The following is a 22,122-nucleotide window of genomic DNA, read 5'->3' on the forward strand; positions in this document are numbered from 1 at the left end:
CCTTTCCTGATAGATTCTTCGACAGTTGCTATCGATTTACACAACTGTTTCTCCGCCTTTTGCTTATGGCAGCAAAAGAAAAAAAACTCAGCTGTGTACTAAACTATATATTGATAATTGTGAAGAAGATTTGGATTAAGATCAGTTTATAGCATTAAGCAGTTAAAGATAATAAGCTGCTGAGTGCTTGAAGTGCTGTTATGTGTAATTGCTGAAGGAGTTTAATGATGCGGAGGAAAATTAGCAAAAGCTTGCTGTTGCTAGTGAGTGAGAGGTTTGGTGGGTCCTGCTTCATCAGAATGGAAAGCCTCCTCCATATTTGCAGCACTCTTGCAGGAAGTGGAGGCTAACCTGCCCTCATAGTCGCTCTGCTCACCAGCTGTGTCACGGAGACATGTCATGACAACCTTAAAATAGAGGTTGAATGTCTGAAGGCAGTAAACACAGTAAATGCACTATCTTTATTTGGGCCTAGGTACCATTCAGGGTGGGTCTCTATAGCTGTGTGCCCAGTCATCACCTCTGTGAGCAGTAGCATAGCAACCCTTGGCATTCACAGCCCATAACTCTTGGTTTCCCAGCTCTGTGATCTAAATTGGGCTACTTTTGCTGACCTGTAGCTGTTTTTTTTTTCTACCCTGTACCTTTGCTGTTCTGAGGACATTGTATCACAAAGTCCCTGTGTCCTGTTTTGAAATCTTAACCATTGATCTTAAACCGAACCATAAATCACAACCCTTTGAACAGAGAGTCCGTACCCTAACCTGTAAACCATAACCTATACATCATTAAACAACACAACCCAATTCAAGAACACACCCACCATGTAAACTGTAATTGTAACCTTCACCCGTAACCAGATCTAAACCCTAACCATCAATTAACCATTAGCCTGTAACCACAAACTATGTTAGTGTGTGACCAGATCACTAAGCCATCGGTCTGTCTGTATAAACCTACTAGGTGTTTTCTGGTTGGTATATAACCACATGATCTCTCTCATTATATAACACCCTCTGGGAATATTGTTAAGCAACCAAATGAGACCAGGGCTGCTTTCCTCAGTCAAGTTAACCCAGGAGTGTTCCTGATAGCCCCCTCCATACAGCCTGAGGTCTTATGCACTGGAGGGTCCTGCACATCTGACCAGTGGGCTTACGCTCAAGGGAAGACCCACAGCCTCCTCTTATGCATATAGTGGAATTACACCTTAAAAGAGCAGTCTTACTTCTTCAGGCAGCCACAGAGTCTGGTTGCCCCGATAACCCGAGTCCCCTCTGGGATAACCAATAACCAGGCTCCTTTCAAGGAAGAGAAAACTCACCCCATTTCCCTTTCACCCTCCCTTTAACCTATAACCAATGATACCTTAACCTTTGTACTGTACCTTTATACCAGTTGTATAACCTTGACTGATTTATCCCTAAACCTGTTTAACCAGTCATAGTATGATTGTAAACCTACTTGGTTGATAGCTTATGGTTAAGGACACTGACCATAACCTTTACCTGCACCCCTGACATGACAGCAGCCGAGTCTCCTACTACTTCACCCAAGTCTTCTTAGTTGCAGTCAAGGAATCTTTTGACACAGCAGCTGTCCGAGCAGTACATCTCCATACTCAGCAGAGGGCAAGAGCTCGTTATGTTTAGAGCTAACCCAATGGCAAATTAACTACTGCTTCTCCTCTCCTGGTCTGGAGAGTCCAGAATTGTAACCACTGCAAATATTGCAGATGCTCATGAGTTCCAGTGCTGCAGGTAGACATGATTAGGACATGATTAAGTGGAAACAGCAAAACACAGAAGAAATGCAGCTTAGCCATTTTAATGTATTTAATTTTTAATTTGAAAGCCTGGGTTTTTATATAGGAGTATGTTGCAGAAGGATCCCATGCTGAGTGCTGACGAGTGCTGACGAGTGCTGACGAGTGCTGACGAGTGCTGACGAGTGTTGACGAGTGTTGACGTCCTTTATGAGGCTAGCTGATCTCTAAACACTGCAGGGGAGCCCGAGACACCCTCGCCTCCTAGCCCCCAGACCAGGAAGATGGATCCTTTTAACCCAGGCCATCTCCATCTTACCCTGTCTTGGTGAATGCCTGGAGAACCTTGGTAGAGTCCACTGTCACGAGTCCTTTGGTGGTTTTCGGTGGTTTCTTGGAAAGAAGCCGGTGGTCCAAGTTCACAGAGTGTGTATGCTTGCCAGTGTAAAAAATCCAAATGACATACATTGGAAGAAATCACAGAACAAAAGTGTCCCACCTCTCAGGCCTTAGTAATTGATCTGATCTGGAAAAGAAAACTGTTGAAAGCTGGACCTGGCTTTTTAATCTTGTCTACAAACTAGACACGCCACAGTTCCTCTGTGGATCCATTGTGATACCCCAGAAGGAAGTTCCACAGCCAAAATACCCACTTTTCAGAGTGGAGTTAGCCTCTACTTGTTCCTTTGCAGCCCACAGGCATGTGTAGCTCCCCCCTTCAAGAGAGACATAATAACGATCATAATAGTAATAATTTTTATTGATGAATAAAGGACACCAGTATTTGGTAACTTACATTATTTGTAAACTGAATCCAACGTCATGAGATAAGTATTACATCTTTATATTCGAATGTCCCCTGGATTTCATTGTACGATGCTTTGTAGCCTGGGGTGGGAAGGGGAAAAGTTCTTTAACACGCTGTAGAGGAGTCGGGCTCCAGCTTCCTCACCTTGGGGAGTTCCGCGCACTTCAGAGTCTGTGACACTTGGCAGTTAGCTGATAATGTTAATTGCTGATGTGTATATGAGCTCCGTGCAGCACCACACACACAGTCTCTGCTGCTCTCCCTCATGCCTGTTCTGTCCTGAGCATTGACAGAATGCCAAACAAAATGCATTATTCAAGTCAGACTGTGAAAGCAATCTGGGAACACTTCATGTGCCTTTTCCATATTAATTATAGTGTTCATTTGAAGTGTGTTAATGAACGTTACAGTTATTGAGTGTTTAGAGGCTCTAATGATATTGCAGTTCATGAAATTCTGCCGCTTTCCCCAGAGAAGAAAATGGTATTTGGGAAAAAAGAAAAGATGGCATTCAGGCCTTTGGAATAAATTGTTTTCGTAACTGCACAGAAAGTGAAGATATTTACAAATAAAAATCCTGGTAATCCATTTGTTGATTCATTTGTAATTTCCTCTATAATAGGCCGACTCAGAAATTATTGCGCAATTTAGCAGCGATTGCAGCTAAAAGATGATTTTTTTCGGCGCCATGACAGATAACGTCATGTTAAATTCCCATTCCTTCCCATTCTTGTTTTCTGCTGAAGAGGATCTGGCTGGATTTTTGTCATGAGATTTGAGAGGTCTTTTACCCTGCAGTGTTCTGTTGGCAGCATGCATTACTTAAGAAGAATATTTTTTTAATTGCAAACTACACAGCTAAGAGGAATTAAAAAAAAAACAGCAGCACTAAAGGAGCTTTTCGGAAGTGAACTTTCATTTATAGAAGCCCGTGTTTTCATCGCTAGCCGAGGAATCGCTTCGCTCCCCGTGCTCCGGTTCTCCCGGGTTGCCGTGCTGTTTCACCATGCGGACGCCTCTGTTTGTGCCCGCCGCAGGTCCTCGTCCACGCCATCACGGAACACGTGGAGGACGCGGGCGTGCACTCGGGAGACGCCACTCTCATGCTGCCCACACAGACCCTCAGCCAGGGGGCGCTGGAGAAGGTCAGAGCACCGGGGCATTCCGGAATACCCCGCGCCAACATTCCGCGGCTCCTCCGCCTCTTTCGCCTCTGTGTAACGAGAGGTTGCCGCCAGACAAATTAGAACAAACGGGCTAAAGATAAAAACCTGCTCATGGTGCAAAACACAAAAAAAGACCCGGTGTGTGCCAGGTGTGAGAATCGAAAAAAATCGATAAGAATCGGCAGCTAATGCAGAAGCTACTATTCCTTTTTGGACACTTTGGCAGGTGGTTTCAATACAGAGCAAGATGCTCTCAAAATGGCAGCCAAGAAAATCCTTAATGCTTTGACTAAAAACAGAGCAGCCACTCCTGTCTCGTGTGATAGTGGCAAATGAGCTGATACTCCTATTCCTGTATTCTAGGAGAGTATGAGGAGTTGTGCTCTTTCAGATTGTAAGCATTACAGAGATGGAAAACTATATACTAGCCCATTCATTGGTGAGTTTAAAATGAATACAGGTTGACGGTACAAGACTTTTTAAAAGTGAAGTTACTGTGCAAGGCAGAGTTACAGTGTGTTGTGGTGTAATTGTGGCCTCTGACATCTCTCTAGTTGGCTGAGAGAACAGTGTGCTAATTTCAATGGAATGATGGTAACCATCTCATATTTAGAAGTTTATGCACTGGTCCAGACATTATACCGTTCACCTGTGGCACAGGCTCTTCTAAGAGCAGCATGCAACTGGCAGAGCACCACCAGGACCGGCTCTCTCTGATTTGAACAAAACAGCGCCAGCTGGGGCTGCCAGACACCTGCCTCTTGCTGTGACATTAGTGAAAGATACAGCTTTCTTCCAATTGGTGCCTGTTTTCCTGTAAAGCAACTGTGGGTCCTGTAGCATGTTGCATTGCAAGTGGCTTGGTGGACATGTAGCTATAAACAAAAGGGAGGATATAACATACAAAAAATTATATATTTTTTTAAATGTTAAAAAGGCCTGTCTTGTTGCCTTTAGAGTTTTTTTTCTGTATTGTTGAATTAAATGGGAAATTAACACCAGTAAGAATTTGAGGTTTCATTCAACAATGATGGCAGCTTTTTTCAGTGTTGATTTAGAATTCCTCACCCTTTCCCTCTCAAAGTTCTTCGATCTGTCTTGTGTTCGTTTCTCCAGTATTAAAATCAAGACATTCCCATGTTGGGACACCTAGTATCCTCTGGGATTATCTTCAGAAACACAGGCAGGGGGAGAGTATTGTCTGAGTGTCTCTAGTTCTCTACGGAGGAGATAATTTTGCTGTAACACCTGGCCTTCTAAAAAGGGTGTGGGGGACATACAGTAGCAAGGAATTGTATTCCAGTGTCCTTTAAATAGATGAAACATTAATGTTTATAATATGAGAGTGCAAACCTTTTTAGAAGGATACTGTAAAGATCTAAAAAAGTGTTAAGTGAAAAAAAAATCAAAGCAGTTATACAGTATTTCGTGAGTAAGACCTTATTTTTTTTCCACCGCAGGTAAAGAGCACAACTCGGAAAATCGCCATGGCATTTGATATTTCCGGACCATTCAACACACAGTTTCTCGTGAAAGGGAATGATGTCATGGTATAAAACTTTAATTTTAACTTACTATTCTATGCAGTTGTGTGGTTTTGAGATTTCTGAAAAAAATTCTCAATCCCCTATTAACTGATGATGTCAGTAGCATCAGACTTCTTTATTGAGCTTTGAACCTGTTTAGCTTTGTTTGGGATCCTGTGTTTGGGAGTTCGTTCTGGAGTATAGATATGTTTAAAAATGGCTTTTGTAGCAGTTAAGAAGTATTTTTTTTAGCTTTTAGAAGCCAGGATGCTTATCATTGTTGTTATTGACCAAGATAACAGAACCAAGAGACTGTTAACCTTAACTATCCACCATGATGAGAAGGATGCTTTGTGTTTGAGCCAGTGGTGGAGCTTTTCTGCTGTAGCTTACTTCCTGCCTATTGCTGTCGGGTGACATAAGAGACGTTATAAACCAGAGGCCGCTATTCAACCCATCAAGCCGGTTTGGTAGTTAGTAACCAGTTGCTCTGAGGATCTCTTCCAGCTGAAGGTGGCATGTTCATCAAAGAAGTGCCCCCTGTAACCCAGCTGTGCCACGTCTTGCTGCCCCTGTGCCCAGGTCATCGAGTGCAATCTGCGTGCCTCTCGCTCCTTCCCCTTTGTCTCCAAGACCATCGGAGTCGACTTCATCGACATCGCCACCCGGGTCATGATCGGGGAGCACATCGACGAGTCCCGCCTGCCGTCCTTCGAAAACCCCCTCATCCCCATGGACTACGTGGGCATCAAGGTCTGTGAAAGAGAGGGAGTGAGGCTGCGTTGGGAATGTCACCCCTATGGCCCTTTTCCACAGCAGAGCCTTTGTGACATTTAGGTCTCTTTCCCTTTGTGTTTAAGGGGGGCTTTGAAGAAGATGAAATGACTGCTGCACCGTACAACACAGCGTAATATGCTTCGGTTTTCATGTGCACCAAAAGGACCCGTTTTTTTTCCATTTCATCTGTGGTTACTCTCTTACGATCGCTGTGGTTATCAGTTAACTATCCGCTTTCATTTTAATATGACTATTAATATGTTGTTTATTTATACTGACAGTAATTAGTTCTGTGTAGTGACCAATACACAGCATCTTGCTTGTTCTGCCAGAGATGCAGAGACCACAGCAACTTCTCAGCCACACCGGTTCACCTAGGCCAGCTGCAAGTCCACTGAGGTTGGATTTAGTTTTTCTTTTTAAACTTGATGGAAGGCGCTTAAGTTAAATACTGGTAAGAGAGGAAACCGCCTTTATCCTATTGAAGTGCAACCAGTACTGTGGGCTGTTTGTAAAACCCAAACTATTTATTCCATGTCATGTGCTCCTTCTAAGCACACAGGTTTGGCCATGTGTATGCCTTAGAGGCGATTGAAAGGGCACATAAACAGGTCACTGAAGGTGGAACTGTTCTACCTGAAGGGTATCATTAATGCTTAATTTGTAAATCACAAGGTGCCAGAGCTCACTGTGAACGGGAGAGAGCAGATGTACAAGGGGCAATGGAGCTCTTCGCTGTGACATGTACTTAACATCAATGAAACAAACTTTCAATGTATCTTCCAGCTGCCAGGTGCCAAGATTTTTTTAATTAGTCTTTTAAATACCATAATCATATGCTACCAGACCTTCTCTATTTTTAATCATTTTAACTCTGATGGATATAGTCCATAGTGTTTCCAGATCTGACTGTGATCTCCCACTAGCCCACACTGTGCAATTTACTGTATAGCCCATACTGTAGGTAACAATATTGACAAAAATATACTTTTCATTTGAAGGATAGAATTCTTACCTTTTATTATTTTCGTAAAACCATGATTTAAACTATTTTTTTTGTTCAAAAAAGGTACAAGCAGGTGCACAATCAAGACACTCCTGTTAAGACTAGGAACCTCATTTACTGTTAGCCAGACTTTTGAAGCACATTGTTCTGTCTTCTCAAATGTTTTTCTCCTCATTTCTGAGGAAACGTTGGAATTTTTGAGCTGCTGCCCATATCATTAAGATGTCCTGGAATGTTTTGTGAAGCACATGTGCATGACAGAGGAGGGGATACAGGTTTCCAGGGGATACTGAAGTGGAAACAACACCAACACAAATTAATTAGGCTGGAGAGAATGGGTATAAGGAAAGGCCGGCATCCTCTTTGTTAGAAGAAAGGGGGGTTAAACTGAATTAAGTTAGAAAAATGTTATCACGCTGTTCATCTGAAGAGATATACAATCTTGTGCAGTTCCACTTTTTTTCATGGTAATGGAGACTGTTAATCAACAGCCATTCTTCTCTAGAGAGGGACAGGGTTATGATTGGTTTCTGGTCTGAATCGTCTTATAAGATCTTATACAGTAAGTGCACAGTTATTTTTTCTTAATTTTTTTTTCATGCATCTAAAAAAAACAAAAACGATTCATTCCCAGTAACCCTTTCCACCCATTGCTGATGCTGTTCCTTTACATAGTGCTGTGTTTGGTGACCTATGGACCATTTCATATTATTTTACCTGCCAGTCACCAGATGTGCGAAACACAGTAGATAGTGGAAGTCATGAGAATTGCAGGGGATTATACTTCTGAAGAAAAGGTGAAAATGGGGACATGGGGATAGAGCTCAATACAATGTTGAACTATGGTGCGGTAATAATCATTCATGTCATGGCTAGCAGGCAGCTTCATATCCACTCGATAGCTGCTTGTGGAGTACGCATGACACCTTGAACATTTAAATAACAAAATGCTTTTTTTCAAGCCCTTTCCCGGTAATTACTGAAAGTTTATGCAGTACAAGACCAGGATACAAGAGACAGTTACCCAGGTGTAATCATGTTGGCTCATGATGCATCATGTCTTGAATATAAAGTGTGCAGCCACTCACAGTGACTGGGATTTCAATATCTGGAACACACATGTACATTTACTGTACAATAACGCAAGCCTCCCTCCCAGTCTCTCATCCCATCCCAGCTTTTCTGCTGTATTCGCTGATCTTCCAGTGGCTTCCATATAAAGATTGCCAGATAATTCCAGCGAGTCCAGAGTTTTCCCTTTCTTGATCCTGGATGAAAGCAGACGTTTTGTCCGTCCATTGGAAGTGCTTGCTGCGGCATTTTGAAGTTTTGTCTTTGGGGTCTTGGGTTGGCTGAGCCATTTAAAGAGGGGCTCAGAGCACCAGCTGGCGTGCTGCCTGGCTACAGTGGGCCAGTGGCTCCGACACTTTTCATCAGCACTGATTCCATAAACACCCAATAAAGACACAAAATTATTTGCACGTTAACATATGTTTGCATCTCTTTGGGCATGCTGGTATAAACAAATTTAAATGCATTAATAAATTACACATTCTTATGCATTTTCAGTTTAGATGGTTGCTCCCAATGGCTACTCCCTGATTAAACAGATAGCACTGCTTTCACCCAGTTACAGTGATTACCATTTTTTTCTGCTGCTACCATTTCAGCAGAGGCCTGTACTTCTCCTGTAACAAGTCCCAGCTGCTCAGTTTTCCTTCATTGAAACTTGTGTTTCTGCAGCATCATCTTTAAAACCACACTGCTTTTTTAGTCTCTTCACATTAAATTCTACCCAAAGCAGAGTCCTAAGCAATAAAACTGCTTTAGGTAGATGCCATGTTCTTGGAAGGTACTGTAAGCTGCATGTGTTTTTATGGAGGAGGTTTCTATCGGTATTTAATGAGGATTCATAATTTATAAGTACTGGTAATAAAATTATTTTTAAAATCAGGTACTTATTCACAGAGGGTACAAATTAGATTTAATTGTTGAAATGGTTGCTTAAATTGTTCAAATGAAGAGGAAAACACTCATTCTGTGTCAATCAGACCTCAGTCAACTTATGAAAGCTGTCCTTTGTTAACGTGAAAGCAGTTGCTTCTTGTAGTTTTTAGGTTTGTTGCTTCACTCGGTGCCACTGCAGAGGAGTATCACATGAACATTGCTGTACGTTTTGTCATCAGTCTACAAATTGATGTCGTTTCCAGTTGCAGAGTAATCTGTTTCTAACTTGTTTAGGCTCTCGCCGAAGAATACGGAAGTCAAAATGTTGGATGTCAGCTGCATTTCATTTTTTTTCTCAAAAGATTTCAAACCTCAGTATTAATTTGCATCAGAATCTCAGGGAAGTAATTAATTCAAATGGAGTTTGAGATGAATAAAAGGCAATCTTCGTTTGTGATTGCCTGTAAATGTTTTTTAACTGCCTCTAGGTGGCAGCATTGTCATAGACTAGCTGGGAACCAGCTCTACTGCACTACAGTGGACACAGCTACAGCGCCCTGTGTTGCATAAACTTCCGATCAAGTCGGCAAATAAACAATCACTAACCTTTTGGAATTCATTTCATAGGCTCCCATGTTCTCTTGGCCTCGCCTGAGGGACGCCGATCCCATCTTGCGCTGTGAAATGGCTTCAACTGGAGAGGTACTTGTACAGTAGTTCTCCTTTTTCCTAGATCTTTTTGTTTTTCTTTTGCTTCCTCCTCAAAATATCGGATTAATCTTTAGCAAAAGACTGTTTAGCTCCTTTGGCCAGGGAGCAAATGCTAACACCCTCACAGGCAGTCCCTGAGTGGAGTTAATATGCTTCTTTCTCATTAAAAAGGGCTTTATTGCACAGCCCACCCCCCTTGACTTGCCTCTCAGTCATGTAGCAATCCATGCTGATTGTTTCAGGCGAAACACCTGAATCCTCACCGGCTGTCTGGAGGGCTGGGAGAGCTAAGTATCTCTTGAGCGTGACTGCGGAACTCAGGTTCCCCATACACCGTCCTGTGAATAACTGACTCTGTGAGGACGTGTTCTAAAAAAAACCCCGAATAGCACAATATTAATGTTCAGAGCAGATTGCCCACCTGCTTCACTTGGCAAAACAATAACAATTGGAACTAATTTTCAGAACAGAGGCCCAGCAAAAGCCAATTATATAACATATTCTCTCAAGGCTTTGAAGTTCTAATGCTGTGTTTTTCTTGAGTTTGCTTGTTTCTAAATGTGATCCTGTGCTCTCATTTGCTTCGAGGCTGCCTTGCTCACACAGTTTTACTCAAGGCAAAAATTAAATAAGAGGTATGGACGAGATGTTACAAGTTATAGACCAAGCACTTGAATGTATGTTTTGCTTTTTTTAACATTATAATAACAGGCAATAACATTATACGAGGAAGAGAATAGTTATCCATCTATTTTTTTTAACCTTTCCTTCCAATTCCGGCTCATGCGGGAACCAGAGCCTATCCTGGCATGCAGAGGGTGCAAGGCCTGGTACACCCTGGGCAGGACGCCAGTCAATCTCGGGGCAGACACACATTCAGTACTGTATATACAGTACACACATTCACACAAGGGCCAGTTTTCCCAGGAGCCAATTAACTTACAGTACTTGTCTTTGGACTGTGGGAGGAAAGCGGAGCATCTGGGGAAAAAACATGCGAATATGGAGAGGAAAAGTTGTTGTTGTTGTTATTATTATTAACATACTGTACAACCTCCACACAGAGAGCACTGCAGGCCCAGGGCTGAACCCAGGGCCCCAGCACGGCCAGGCAAGAATGCTATCCACTGCGCCACTGTGCCACCTGAGAAAGGTTATTACCAAGGATATTCTTAATGTCCTGAAAATGATTTTTTTGTTGTTTTTAGGATGTTTCACTTGCATTGCTAAGGAAACGAGAAAATAGCTTAATCTGTCATGTCTCTAATCAGCTTGACCATATCTTTGTAGGTCGCCTGCTTTGGGCCAAACATTTACTCAGCATTCCTGAAAGCGATGCTGTCCACGGGCTTTAAACTACCTCAGAAAGGAATTCTCATTGGGATTCAGGTAAGGGAACTGAAACTGAAGCCACTGAGCCTTTTGAAAAGGTTTCTGTGACTGAAGTTGACAAGCAGGGGAGGGTCCACAGAGGAGCACGCCACCACCTTTGCTTAAGTTTGTGTGCATCGACTGGCTTTCTGAATTCGATCCTCAGCAGTTCAAGTACAATTGCCTCTTCATCCTGTATTCGTAAGGAGAGAGATAAGGTGCTTCTGGCTCAGTGAGATGCCTACAGGCCTGTGTGTGTGGTTTTGTTTAAGTGAGGAAGAGTGTAAATTGCATTCTGGGAGACTGGCGATGTTCAGTGTTAATTAACACGATAGTTTGGATCCAAAATGAATATAAACACTGATCAAAAAAAAGCTGCCAACTTCAGTGATATAAAGCAAGTGAGACTTTATTTCCCTTTACAGTTCTCAGTTTGACAGATTAACAAAATCTACGCACAAAGAAAAACATGAAGTGGGACTCCTACTGAAGCTTGCTAGGAGAATATTTTTGGTGGCATTTCTTAGCAGACACCCAAGCTCTCAGAATGGCATATTGTGAAATGCTGGAAGAGTCTTTGGCTTCATGGAAATGAGTGCAGTAAAAATAGACCTTCCTTATTTGGCAAGTAAGACATACAGTATGCTTCTTCCAACAGTCTGCACATTTCTCTTAATTTCGGAGTTGCTTCCAAATAAACCGTCTGCCTCCCAGAACAAAAAGAAAAACTTTAAAATAAAAAGAAGCCTCTGTCACATATACTACCCTAGCCTTAGGGTACAGTTTGGCTGAATGATTTCAGGGTCTGGTGGTCTGACAGTGACCAGGGGAATTTCAGCTTGCAGTTCACCAAGGGCTCCTGTGACTGATAAGCTTGAACTGGCACCAGTGAAAGGTGCTCTGCTTAGAGTTAACCCTGCGATGCAGCAAAACAAAATTTAAGATACCTGGTATTTTTACAGTTGGGGAAAGGAAATTAATGCATTATTCTACAACTAAGAACGGATTGATATCATTTTCACATTTGCCTGACCTTCTGATATTGTGTTGTTGTGAGTACATTAGGTAAATGTGTAAAAGTGCATGTTTGATACACGTCTTAGCAGAGAGGCGCAGTTTGTACACTGTGTGTAGTATTAACTGTAGTAATGTTTTTGTGTGTGTGTGTAGTTGTACTGTGCAGAACAAACTGTCATGCTCTCTGCCACTGGCTGCTCCTCTCCAGTGCATCCATCCCCAGCTTGCTCTCGCAATCTGCTTTTAAATCTTTTGAAGCCCAGATGGAAGTTGACAGTAGTTATTTCTCATCATGGAGAGGCTGTTTTATGTGTCACAAGCGCTCAATACTTGTTTGATAGAAGTATATAGCACCGTTATGAAACGCAACACCCCCAGAAGGCAGAGCAGTTAGCTATTTGGGAACCTGCCAATATTGTCATGTTTTATACTCATCCTTTCTGCTCGGGAAAGTAATGGCAGCAACAGCTTCATAACCGCTGCTGCTGCAGAGGCGCTTTTGAAGCCCCGCGCAGGAAGAAGCTAATGCAGGGAAAGAGGAGGCGCAGTTGCACACCTGTGACTCTGGGAACAACCAGACAGCCTGAGCCTTACAGCGACCCCTGTGCCGGTCCATTTACAGCCATGATGTCTCACTGCATCCGTGCTGGTAAATTTGTCAAAATGTTAATTTAAAAAAGATGTGTCCCCCCGCCACAATTTTATTTAAGATCTGACTGATGTTTTTATCCAAAGTGACTTACATTTGCAGACAGCTGTTCACTCACCTCATGAGCGATTGCCTCAAGAGTCCAACGGCAGGGTCTCACCTGGGTTCGAACCCACAACCTTCCAGACCTTCTAGTTACGAGCCCAAAACCTCTGCTGCTTGGTTATTTACCATTTGCTTTCTTCCCTGCCTGGAAATGGCAGAAGCTAGAATCAGGGCTGGGAGGCAGCTGTCACTGACAACAAGCTCACAGGCACTGTGAGCCCCGGGAGTCCCTCTGCACAGCTGGCCCAGGAAGCTCAGGCCAGCTCGAGTGCTCTCAAATCCAGCAACCTCCAATCCTCCAATCTCAAACCGCCTAGGCAGAAGTTTAACCTCTGCAGTTAAAATTTCATTACAATATTTTAAATATACAAGTCAATTCTTTTTGCTTTCATGCAGTATATTTTCTGTACAGGTCTAATGGATTGCTTCTACACCTTGTGATTTAATAGTGCTTGTAGCTATCTATCATTATTATTATTATTATTATTATATGCCTTAGTTATTTTGTATCTTTTGTTTGATATTATGTCTTTCATGTGAAAAGTGTATTTACTGTTCGGAAACTATGGGGGAGTCTGTTTAAAACTGAGAATGGGAGTCACTTTTTTTGAACAAAGCGTGGTAGAAGAATGGAACGCGCTACCCAGCCATGTGGTTGAAGCCGATACCCTAGTTTCTTTCGAGAGACAGCTGGATGAGGTCCTGGGCAAATTAATTCTTACCCAATAGGCTAGATGGGCAGAATGGCCTCCTCTGTTTTGTTGTTGATTACAGGTTTTATATGTGGTGCAGCCTGGGGGTCAAGTGTGCAGATAAAGTTGAAATGTATTTTAGATGCAATGGAACAAGTAAAGGTTTATTCCAGGCTGAAAAGAGAAGAAAGGAAACACAACGTTTCAGGTGTGGAGCCTTCTTCGGGCACCACCTGTTGTGTTGTGTTTCCTTTCTTCTCTTTTCAGCATGGAATAAACCTTTGACTTGTTCCCTTGAAGCCTACGCATGCTGACGCAGCTCCCTACTTGATGCATTTTGGATGTTTCTTTTCTACATTGCACTGTGTTAAAAACAGTGTGGATGTGTTTTTACTTCACTGTCACCTGTACTTGCTCCAGCAATATGTATACTGTTGGGCTCAGTGTGCTCTACAAAGCAAGGGAAACACTTGGAAGTGTATGAAATTGCTCATTCTTAATTAGCTGTCTTGGACAATGATTGAAGTTCCATACCTTGACAAAGTTGGTTCCATACCTTTATTGACTGAAGCTTCTCTGGACCTACAGTAATAACAATGTAATAACATAATCAAGTATATAATAATGCAACACATCCAGTTTTTATCAGCAGTCACTGTCTTTAAATAGGAGTTTATTGTACAATACTGCTATGTGTAGTGTGGTATGTTACAGCCTCATTCTACTTTAGTGGTGCTTTAAAAGTAAAGAGTGGAAATAAGTGTTTGACACTATGAATGTGAGTGTTGGCTTCATGCTACTGGTTCTAAAGAAAGTAATTTATGTATAGTAATTACAGTAATAGGAGATTACAATGTGCTCGGGAATGCCAGATATTTCTGTACAGTTCAATGTCTAAATGAGTTTGCTCTGATTTTTTTTTTTGATGGCTGTGAAGTTTGAAATCTCATTAAATAGCTCTAATATTTTTTTTAATACATTTAATCTATTTATAATCTGCTAGATCTTTTGACACATCCGTGATATTGGGATACTCTAGGGACGAGCCGAGCTGGAAAGAACGATTGCTGATGGTTTTATCTCAAAGAAATCTCTCAGAAATACAGTTGAGCTGGCTGCGTTTCAGAAGAACGAGACGGAAAGTGAAGGCTGATTCATCGACAGTGGCGTACACCGCTCTGGTAGTGGTAGCAAGAGTGGGAGCAGTGTAGTTCATTACCTTTTTGATAAATAGACTGTTGCGATTGCTGCACGCCACACAGCGGTCTGACTCTCCCATTAGTTCCCTGGGTGTCTGTCAGCGCTGGGGCTCCAGTTTGAAAAACAGCAAGAGGCTGTTGTTGAACTCGCCTCGGAGCCTCATGTATAAATTATTGGTTTGTGACGGCAAGGCTGAAGTGAAAGGGCAGAGGTTGTGTGTGCGTCGGCCGCAGCCTGGGCCAAATACCCAAGGGGGAGTTTTAATGCATTTACTACAGGGATGAGTGAACCCAACCTTGCAGAACCACCTCTGTCCAATCACGGCTTCAGGTGCCTACCAGTTCTGTACCTTTTTATTGTTATTTTTTTCTTTTTCTTTGTGACTCAAATGCACGTGGCGTGTCATTTCTTGAGCCACAGCACTGCCAGCAACTGTGCATATTTAACAAAGGATCTTCAGTAAAGAGCCTTACGGGTAACAAGTACCGCCTGTGCGGCCTCACATTTTCAAAATGACAACACGTTCGTCGTTGTATATTCAGATTGCAAAATGTAAATCTTGAACCTCTGTAAACTAGTAGGCATAGATAAAGCAAAGACAAAAGAATTTAGAACTTTTGAAAGATGAAAAAGAGTGTTTTCTTAGTGGCTGTCTCAATGAGATGATAACCAAATGATATGATTAGCAAGCCAACTTCCAAATTACAGTTGGAATGAACTTCTAATTGAAATTCTAATTTAATCACAAGTTCCAGGCCCAATTCTGGATGGATCCTTTTAGCCAGGATTGGATTTTGAGTCCATTTTTTGAAATCTTGAGAAGCTACCACTAAGAACTAGATGTTGGAAATTGTGTGGCAGTTTATTTTATTTTATTTATTTCAGTTTATTTTCTTTTTTCATTTTATTAACAATAGAGTCCTGTTAAACACTTGTGTGGTTTCCTACAAAGTGTCACAGTATTGAACTTAATTATACGGTATGTATCCTTCTATTTTAATCTCACTTTAAATGTTTTGGTTTTTTTCCAGCATTCATTCCGACCAAAGTTCTTAGCCACAGCATATCAGCTCAATGAAGAAGGGTTTAAGGTCAGTTTGCTCCTTGGATGGATGAAAACGGATCCATTTTCTAAACCACTTTATCCAATACGGGGTCACAGGGGACACTGGAGACTAATGTGGCAAGCAACAGGCGCAAGGTGGGATGCACCCTGGACGAGATGCCACTCCATCGCATGTCTCTTCATAACATACTTAATTCTTTTCAAACGATAAATACATTACACTTATGACAGGACAAGAAGGATTAGGTGCATACTGTATATTCTGTAAAACTTACAAAAACTGCAACAAAACATGCTATTTTAAGTGTATACTGTAGATTCCAGTACCAGCGAACACTAGGAAAACGTACCGAGGGACAGAACTAATCTTTTGAACAAATCTAATGACAGTGGATCATTTGAAAGGTTTTGTTTTCTTCAACATGAGGTATTGAAAGGACCAGTTTACAGGTCTGATGTGAGTTTTGCATTGCTTTCAGCAATGCGCAACCCTGCCACTTGCTGGGAGTTTAGGACTTGAACTTTCCCTTTTGGGAAGTGTTAACTTCCTGTATACTGTTCATACATCATACATCATCCCATCAGACTTTGTGTGTAGATTGTCACCACATCATTCTTCTTTTTCTGAACAAATGGAATTTACAATGAAACTTGAGGGGGGATGACAAGTTCAGAGGGCATCAGCTGTCTCAAACCATAATCATCTGATATTGTTTCCTAAATTAAACAAACAAACTAAATACAATACTTTACCCTTTACTCTTGTGCATTCGTCTTTTTGCATCCCATCTCCACCTTTGCAGTTGTCCCTTGGTCACTCCTAACTCTGCATGGGGCCCCATCCTCCTTGCATTATGACTGAAACACTCAAAACCTTTTTCAACACACTTAATTCTTGAGTGTTGTGATTCCTTTGCATTGTATGATGATCTTACTGTATTCTTCTACATGCTTTCAATATTTTCCTAATAAAATTTGTATCTCAGTATAGGAGATTTTTTCTTTATTGGCTTGTGACACATAGGTACTGTATATGAAGTACAGTTAATGGTCTGATTACATACATATATTGTATATATATATATTGGGGAAAACTTAGAATAGCTGTGTCATCATTTGTACATCTGTACCACTCAGGGTACAGATACTGTAAGTTTATATAAAATCCAAAAAACATACTAATAACTTTCAGGCTCTGTGTTCCCAGCTCTATGCTACTGAGGGCACTTCAGCCTGGCTCAATGCTAATGATGTTCCCTCCACTCCGGTGGCTTGGCCATGTGAGACAAGTGATGACATGAACCCTGCCCTGCCCAGCATTAACAGGTAGGACTGCTCAAATTCCTGGATACAGATATGAAGGCTTACAGTGCGTGGGGAATAATGAAAGCATCTCACTAATGTTTTTGAACCAGGATGCATTGCTTCTCTTCTGCCTTTGTTGACCTGTGTTCTGTACGTGATGATTTTTCTGGCATTTTGTATCTTCGGTTATTCGTTGGAGTATGCGAACCTGCAGGTTCCACTGACTGCTAAGCTTTAAAGCGAATCAGCTGGAAAAATGAACAGAAATGAATTGTGTGATCCTTTAATTTTTAGCAGATGGGAGAATTACCAGTGTAAAAAAATCTGCACCGCTTCCCTCCTGAAAAACTGCATCGTTTCCTCGGAGGGTTTAACTTGATGTACTGTATTTCATAAAACTGCCGTATTCAGAAGTTGTGAAGAGGTAGATTAGTGTTGACGAGACTGATGGGAATTAATACATGTAAAAAACACCATTGTATTCTCAGTCTACTGATCCCCCAATCATTATCTCTGCAGATTACACTGCCCTCTCATTAGAAGTGTTTCATTCAGTGGCGGAGTGTTTTTTTTTGTTAGAATTAAGTGCTCGTTACAATCAAAGCAGGTTTAATAGGGGCCAAGCATCTGGAATCGGTGATAGTTTGTTAAGAGAAGACCTTGCTCTAAAAGTGAAGAGCATTCATTATGAAATGGAATATCACAACCTCAGCCTCACAAGTTCTATATCAGTGCTGCAATTTGTAAAAGTGTGTAGCAGCCCTCTTGAAGTGGTGGTCTCATTGCTTTTCATACAATCTGCTACACATGGTTCAGTAACCTGTGTTGCTTACTTCAAAGAGGAACACAGGTGTAATGATCTGAGACATCTCTTCTAGTCCAGTGCTAATTCCATCACAGCAGGGGATGTCTCTTGGCTGCACCATAAATACACTAATTAAAACAAAAGATAACTACTAGAACCATCAAGGCTGAGCAAACACCTAGTAGATGTCATTTAATGCAGAGTGTAGCATGCATGTGTAGTACCATGCACTACAATTCTACAATGCACCTATTCAGATGTTTGTGTATGACTATCCAGTCACATTATAGAAAATTTCATGGCTTCCTTCAAGAAGTGGCTGGATGACGTTCTCCACTCACTTCACTACTAAAAGCTAAACAGCCCAGATATTCAGAATGACCTTCTGTCATTTGTCATATATGTAAGTTCTTATAATGCACAATGTTCAGGACTCATACAAAAGCCTCTTGGCTGTTTTCATGCAGCTGTGATATGTTCCCATTCTACGCTCACACCTTTTGGGAAAAGTATTTTAGTGTCTTGTAGATGGTAGTTAGAACCTGATAGTCCTTACTTTTATTACTGAGAGCACTCGTGATGATCTTGATCTGCAGCTGTATTCTCCTGATGTTTTTTGCAGCATGAGATAACTGCTACAAGGTTTCTGCAAGCTCGGGAACTTGTGTCTGTTGTTTATAGAAGATTCCTCATGTGATCCCTGTAAGACATGGAGGAGGGATACATGTACAACCTGTAGAGACAGAGCAGAGCAGAGTAGATGAGACCTTGAGAGCTGGCAGTCTGCTGGGGACAGAATTATAGAAAACAAGATTGGCTTGATACGCTTGTCATAAATCTGCCTTCAATCATTAATTATTGGATAACTAAAATCATAAACATGAATGAAAAAAAATCAGAGTTTGAAAATTTCCCATATCCCACCTTAGTGTGCAAGAAGATCTTATAGTACATGCAGTCTTTACCTTGGATTTCCATTATGACAGGTATGGGATGATAACACCTGGCCTAGTTCCCTTACTTGGATAAGAGCTCCTCTTCCCCAGGATTCCCCTGTGGCAAACAAATGAATGAACAAATGAATGCCTTTAGTAGATGTGTGGTTAAAACGTGACTAATGAAGTTAGCCAGGTCTACTTTGCCAGCAGGCACTTGGGCAAAGTGCCCACTTGAGTAGTGGCATCATACAAGGCTGCTGGTCCTGGCAGGCAATAAGTGTGGATGTGTTGTGTACTAGTGGAACGGCTGGAACAGAAAGTCTTCTAACGAGGGTAGAGTGCGACTCGGCCCAGCTGAGATGTGCCAACCTGGGAACACCTTGCCAATTATCACACTATCAGAGGGGAGGACTGCTGCCATAATTCAATTCAATTCAACTTTATTGTCATTAAACTTACACAGGTGCATAGTATAATGAAAAGTGTTTCTCATTAGTCACTCAGGTGCAGTATATAAAAAGGACAGAAGATAAGACAATAGACAGTTACAGAATAGCAATAACAGTAACATGTAATAACATAAATAACATGTAATCAAGTAATCAAAACTGTGCAAAATTCCGCAAACAGAGAAAATTTAACAGGACAAAAACAGTGCAAGGTAATTCTTGGAACAGTGCAAAAAAAAGATAGTATGGTTAAAAGTAGTATGGTTAATTAATAAATATTAAATATTATTATGCCTGTTACAATTTTACTGGGCTATCGAGGGGACAGTACAATTTTGGCTTACATGTGTGTGTGGTGGTGTAGGAGTACAGTCGTTGTGGGTACAGGAGGATGTTAGGAGAGATCATAATAAGGTGGAAGGGAGTGGGGGCGTCACCAACTTGACAGCTCTGGGGAAGAAGCTATTTTGGAGTCTAGTTGTGTGCGACTGGAGTGACCAGAACCTTCTGCCAGATGGTAGGGGAACAAACAAGTTATGACTGGGGTGAGTGGGGTCAGACATAATTTTGGTGGCTTTTTTCAGACTCCTGGTGTTGTATATTTCCTGGATGGATGGTAAGGCACTGCCGATGATGTGTTGGGCAGTTTTGACCACCCGCTGTAGTGCCTTACAGTCAGATGCGGTGCAGTTGCCGTACCAGACTGTGATGCAGCTGGTCAGTATGCTCTCCACCGTACATCTGTAGAAGTTGGTGAGGATCAGTGGGTGTAGGTGTATTTTCTTCAGCCTTCTCAGGAAGTACAGCCGCTGTTGTGCCTTCTTGATGAGACTGGAGGTGTTCAGTGTTCATAATGAAGGGCCATTTAAGTTTCTGTTGCAGAAAAACACGGTGGAGCAGAAATGTGGGGCTATTTGTTGAATAAGGCCCATTCTGGAGGGCAGGGCTTTCAGTGCTGTGCTTTGGGGAGGCTTTCAGCAGGGAAAACAATGGCAGTACCTCAAAACTGGCAATTTGCTTCAGTGGTCCATACTGACTTAAAGGGTCATATCAATGAGGCTGTGTTTTTCATGAAGGAGAATTTACTCCACACACACTCAGTGAGAAGTCAGTTCAAAATAATTTGTTGCAGTGTGTTTTTATGGGTCAAAATACTGAACTTCAAAATACAGGTTTAGATCCAGTCTTTTTATTGCTGGAGAAAACTGTATAAACAATTGCTTTATCCAAACAATATATACAGTATTCAGTGTTCAGCAAAACATAGATCCAGGGTCCACTGTGTCTGTCACACAGACTGTCCTTCGCAACACAGATTTCAGGCATCAGCGTGTTTGATCTTTCCATGTTTTTTTTTTCCGACTTCTTCTCTCTCAGGCTTATCAGTGAAGGGGAGATTGATCTGGTAGTGAACCTTCCCAACAGCAGCACCAGATTCATCAAGGACAACTTCCTGATCCGCAGGATGGCTGTTGACTACGGAGTGCCCCTCATCACCAACTTCCAGGTGAGAAAGTCTTAGCACAGGTCTTACTGACCTGCAGTTACCAGCCAGTATAACATGCTTGCCCAGCAGCTCTGGATTTTAAGAACTTTTATTTTCTCATATTATGTAAAGAGACTTTAGGATCATTTCTTAAACGCCAACGCACCATGATTGCATTAAGGCAAAAAGTAACAAAGTATGGGTGGGGTGTAGGTTGGTCTTTCCTCTTTCTGGACTTTTTTATTTCTCACACAGGTGATGCTGAATTTTTTTTTTAGCTGTGACCCGTTCTGACCCATTCTAGAAGGCTCTCCAGTAAACTAGCACCTCTGGGTTGTAGGAAATGCAGTTCATGTTGTGTTTAAATTTGACATCTTTTACATTGAATGTGGTGCATCAACAGAGAAAATGGAAGGACTATTTCCAGATTTCCAAACAGCCACACCTTTTCTAACTTTTAAACTCTTCCCTCCATCCTGGGCGTCAAACCCATGGAGCGATGAGGTTGGCTCACTTTCTCCTCTCCTGCTCTCCAGGTTGTGAAGCTGTTTGCTGAAGCAATCAAGCACTGCAGTGAGCTGGATGCCACCAGCCTTTTTCACTATCGCCAGCATGATGTCAGTAAGCAGACTCCTCCTTCAGCTACAGGGAACCTGTCTATATAGTTCCACTCCAGTGGTAGAAAGCCCTATGAATTGACAAAACTGCCTTAATAGATGCTTATTAGTCATATATTCTGTACAATGTGACTGGTATACAGTATATGCCTCCCGTAGCTCTTAATATTGAGGAAAACTTGGGAGGTCCTTACAGTATATTTCTTTCCAGTGTTTTTTTTAGGTTTTCAGTTCTTGTAAATGTTAAAAAATCTGTTTACTTTGTTGTGTTTATTACAATATTTAACACAGGTTTACAGTAGTTCCTTTCTAGTTATAAATGTGGTTGAAAATTAATAAAATGGTTTCTGTACTTTTATGTTTTTGTATTTTAGTATTTTGGATGTAAGAATGAGCGTGTGGCAGCAGAATGTGTTGAATGAGTTTGTGAATATAAGAGCAGAGCTCATTGAAATTAATCTGTGCTTTTGTCCTTGACAGTAAAAGCAATGGCTGTACCTCCTTTGGCTTTCACTCTGTTTATTTGTATTTAAAGCTACACAATAAAGATTTGTTGTGAGCTTTAAAGATCAAAATATGCAAAACCTAATCTTTAAAAAACAAAACATGACAGTGTTGAGGTCAAAATTAGTTAAAAGATCTTAAATGTGGCAAGACAAGAAATTGCATCTATTACTTGGAATCCGAGCTATATAAATTAAAATACACTGTAGGTT

At 41.5% G+C, this 22,122-nt stretch overlaps 1 protein-coding gene across 1 annotated transcript in view; it reads left to right on the forward strand.

Moving 5' to 3' along the window:
• The window catches only part of cps1 (carbamoyl-phosphate synthase 1, mitochondrial), a 62,071-nt gene extending 40,317 nt beyond the window's left edge, over positions 1-21,754 (forward strand). Inside the window, exons 30-38 of the mRNA XM_088930056.1 lie at positions 3,611-3,718; positions 5,200-5,289; positions 5,848-6,018; positions 9,623-9,697; positions 10,997-11,095; positions 15,772-15,831; positions 17,014-17,132; positions 20,681-20,810; positions 21,326-21,754. Of these exons, the coding sequence (XP_088786182.1) occupies positions 3,611-3,718; positions 5,200-5,289; positions 5,848-6,018; positions 9,623-9,697; positions 10,997-11,095; positions 15,772-15,831; positions 17,014-17,132; positions 20,681-20,810; positions 21,326-21,454 (981 nt within the window). The 3' untranslated portion in view covers positions 21,455-21,754. The remainder of the gene's footprint in view (positions 1-3,610; positions 3,719-5,199; positions 5,290-5,847; positions 6,019-9,622; positions 9,698-10,996; positions 11,096-15,771; positions 15,832-17,013; positions 17,133-20,680; positions 20,811-21,325) is intronic.
• The last annotated feature ends 368 nt before the right edge of the window (positions 21,755-22,122 follow it).

Source organism: Atractosteus spatula, chromosome 13 (assembly GCF_055471065.1).
Source record: "Atractosteus spatula isolate fAtrSpa1 chromosome 13, fAtrSpa1.hap1, whole genome shotgun sequence".
Taxonomy (NCBI): Eukaryota; Metazoa; Chordata; class Actinopteri; order Semionotiformes; family Lepisosteidae; genus Atractosteus; species Atractosteus spatula.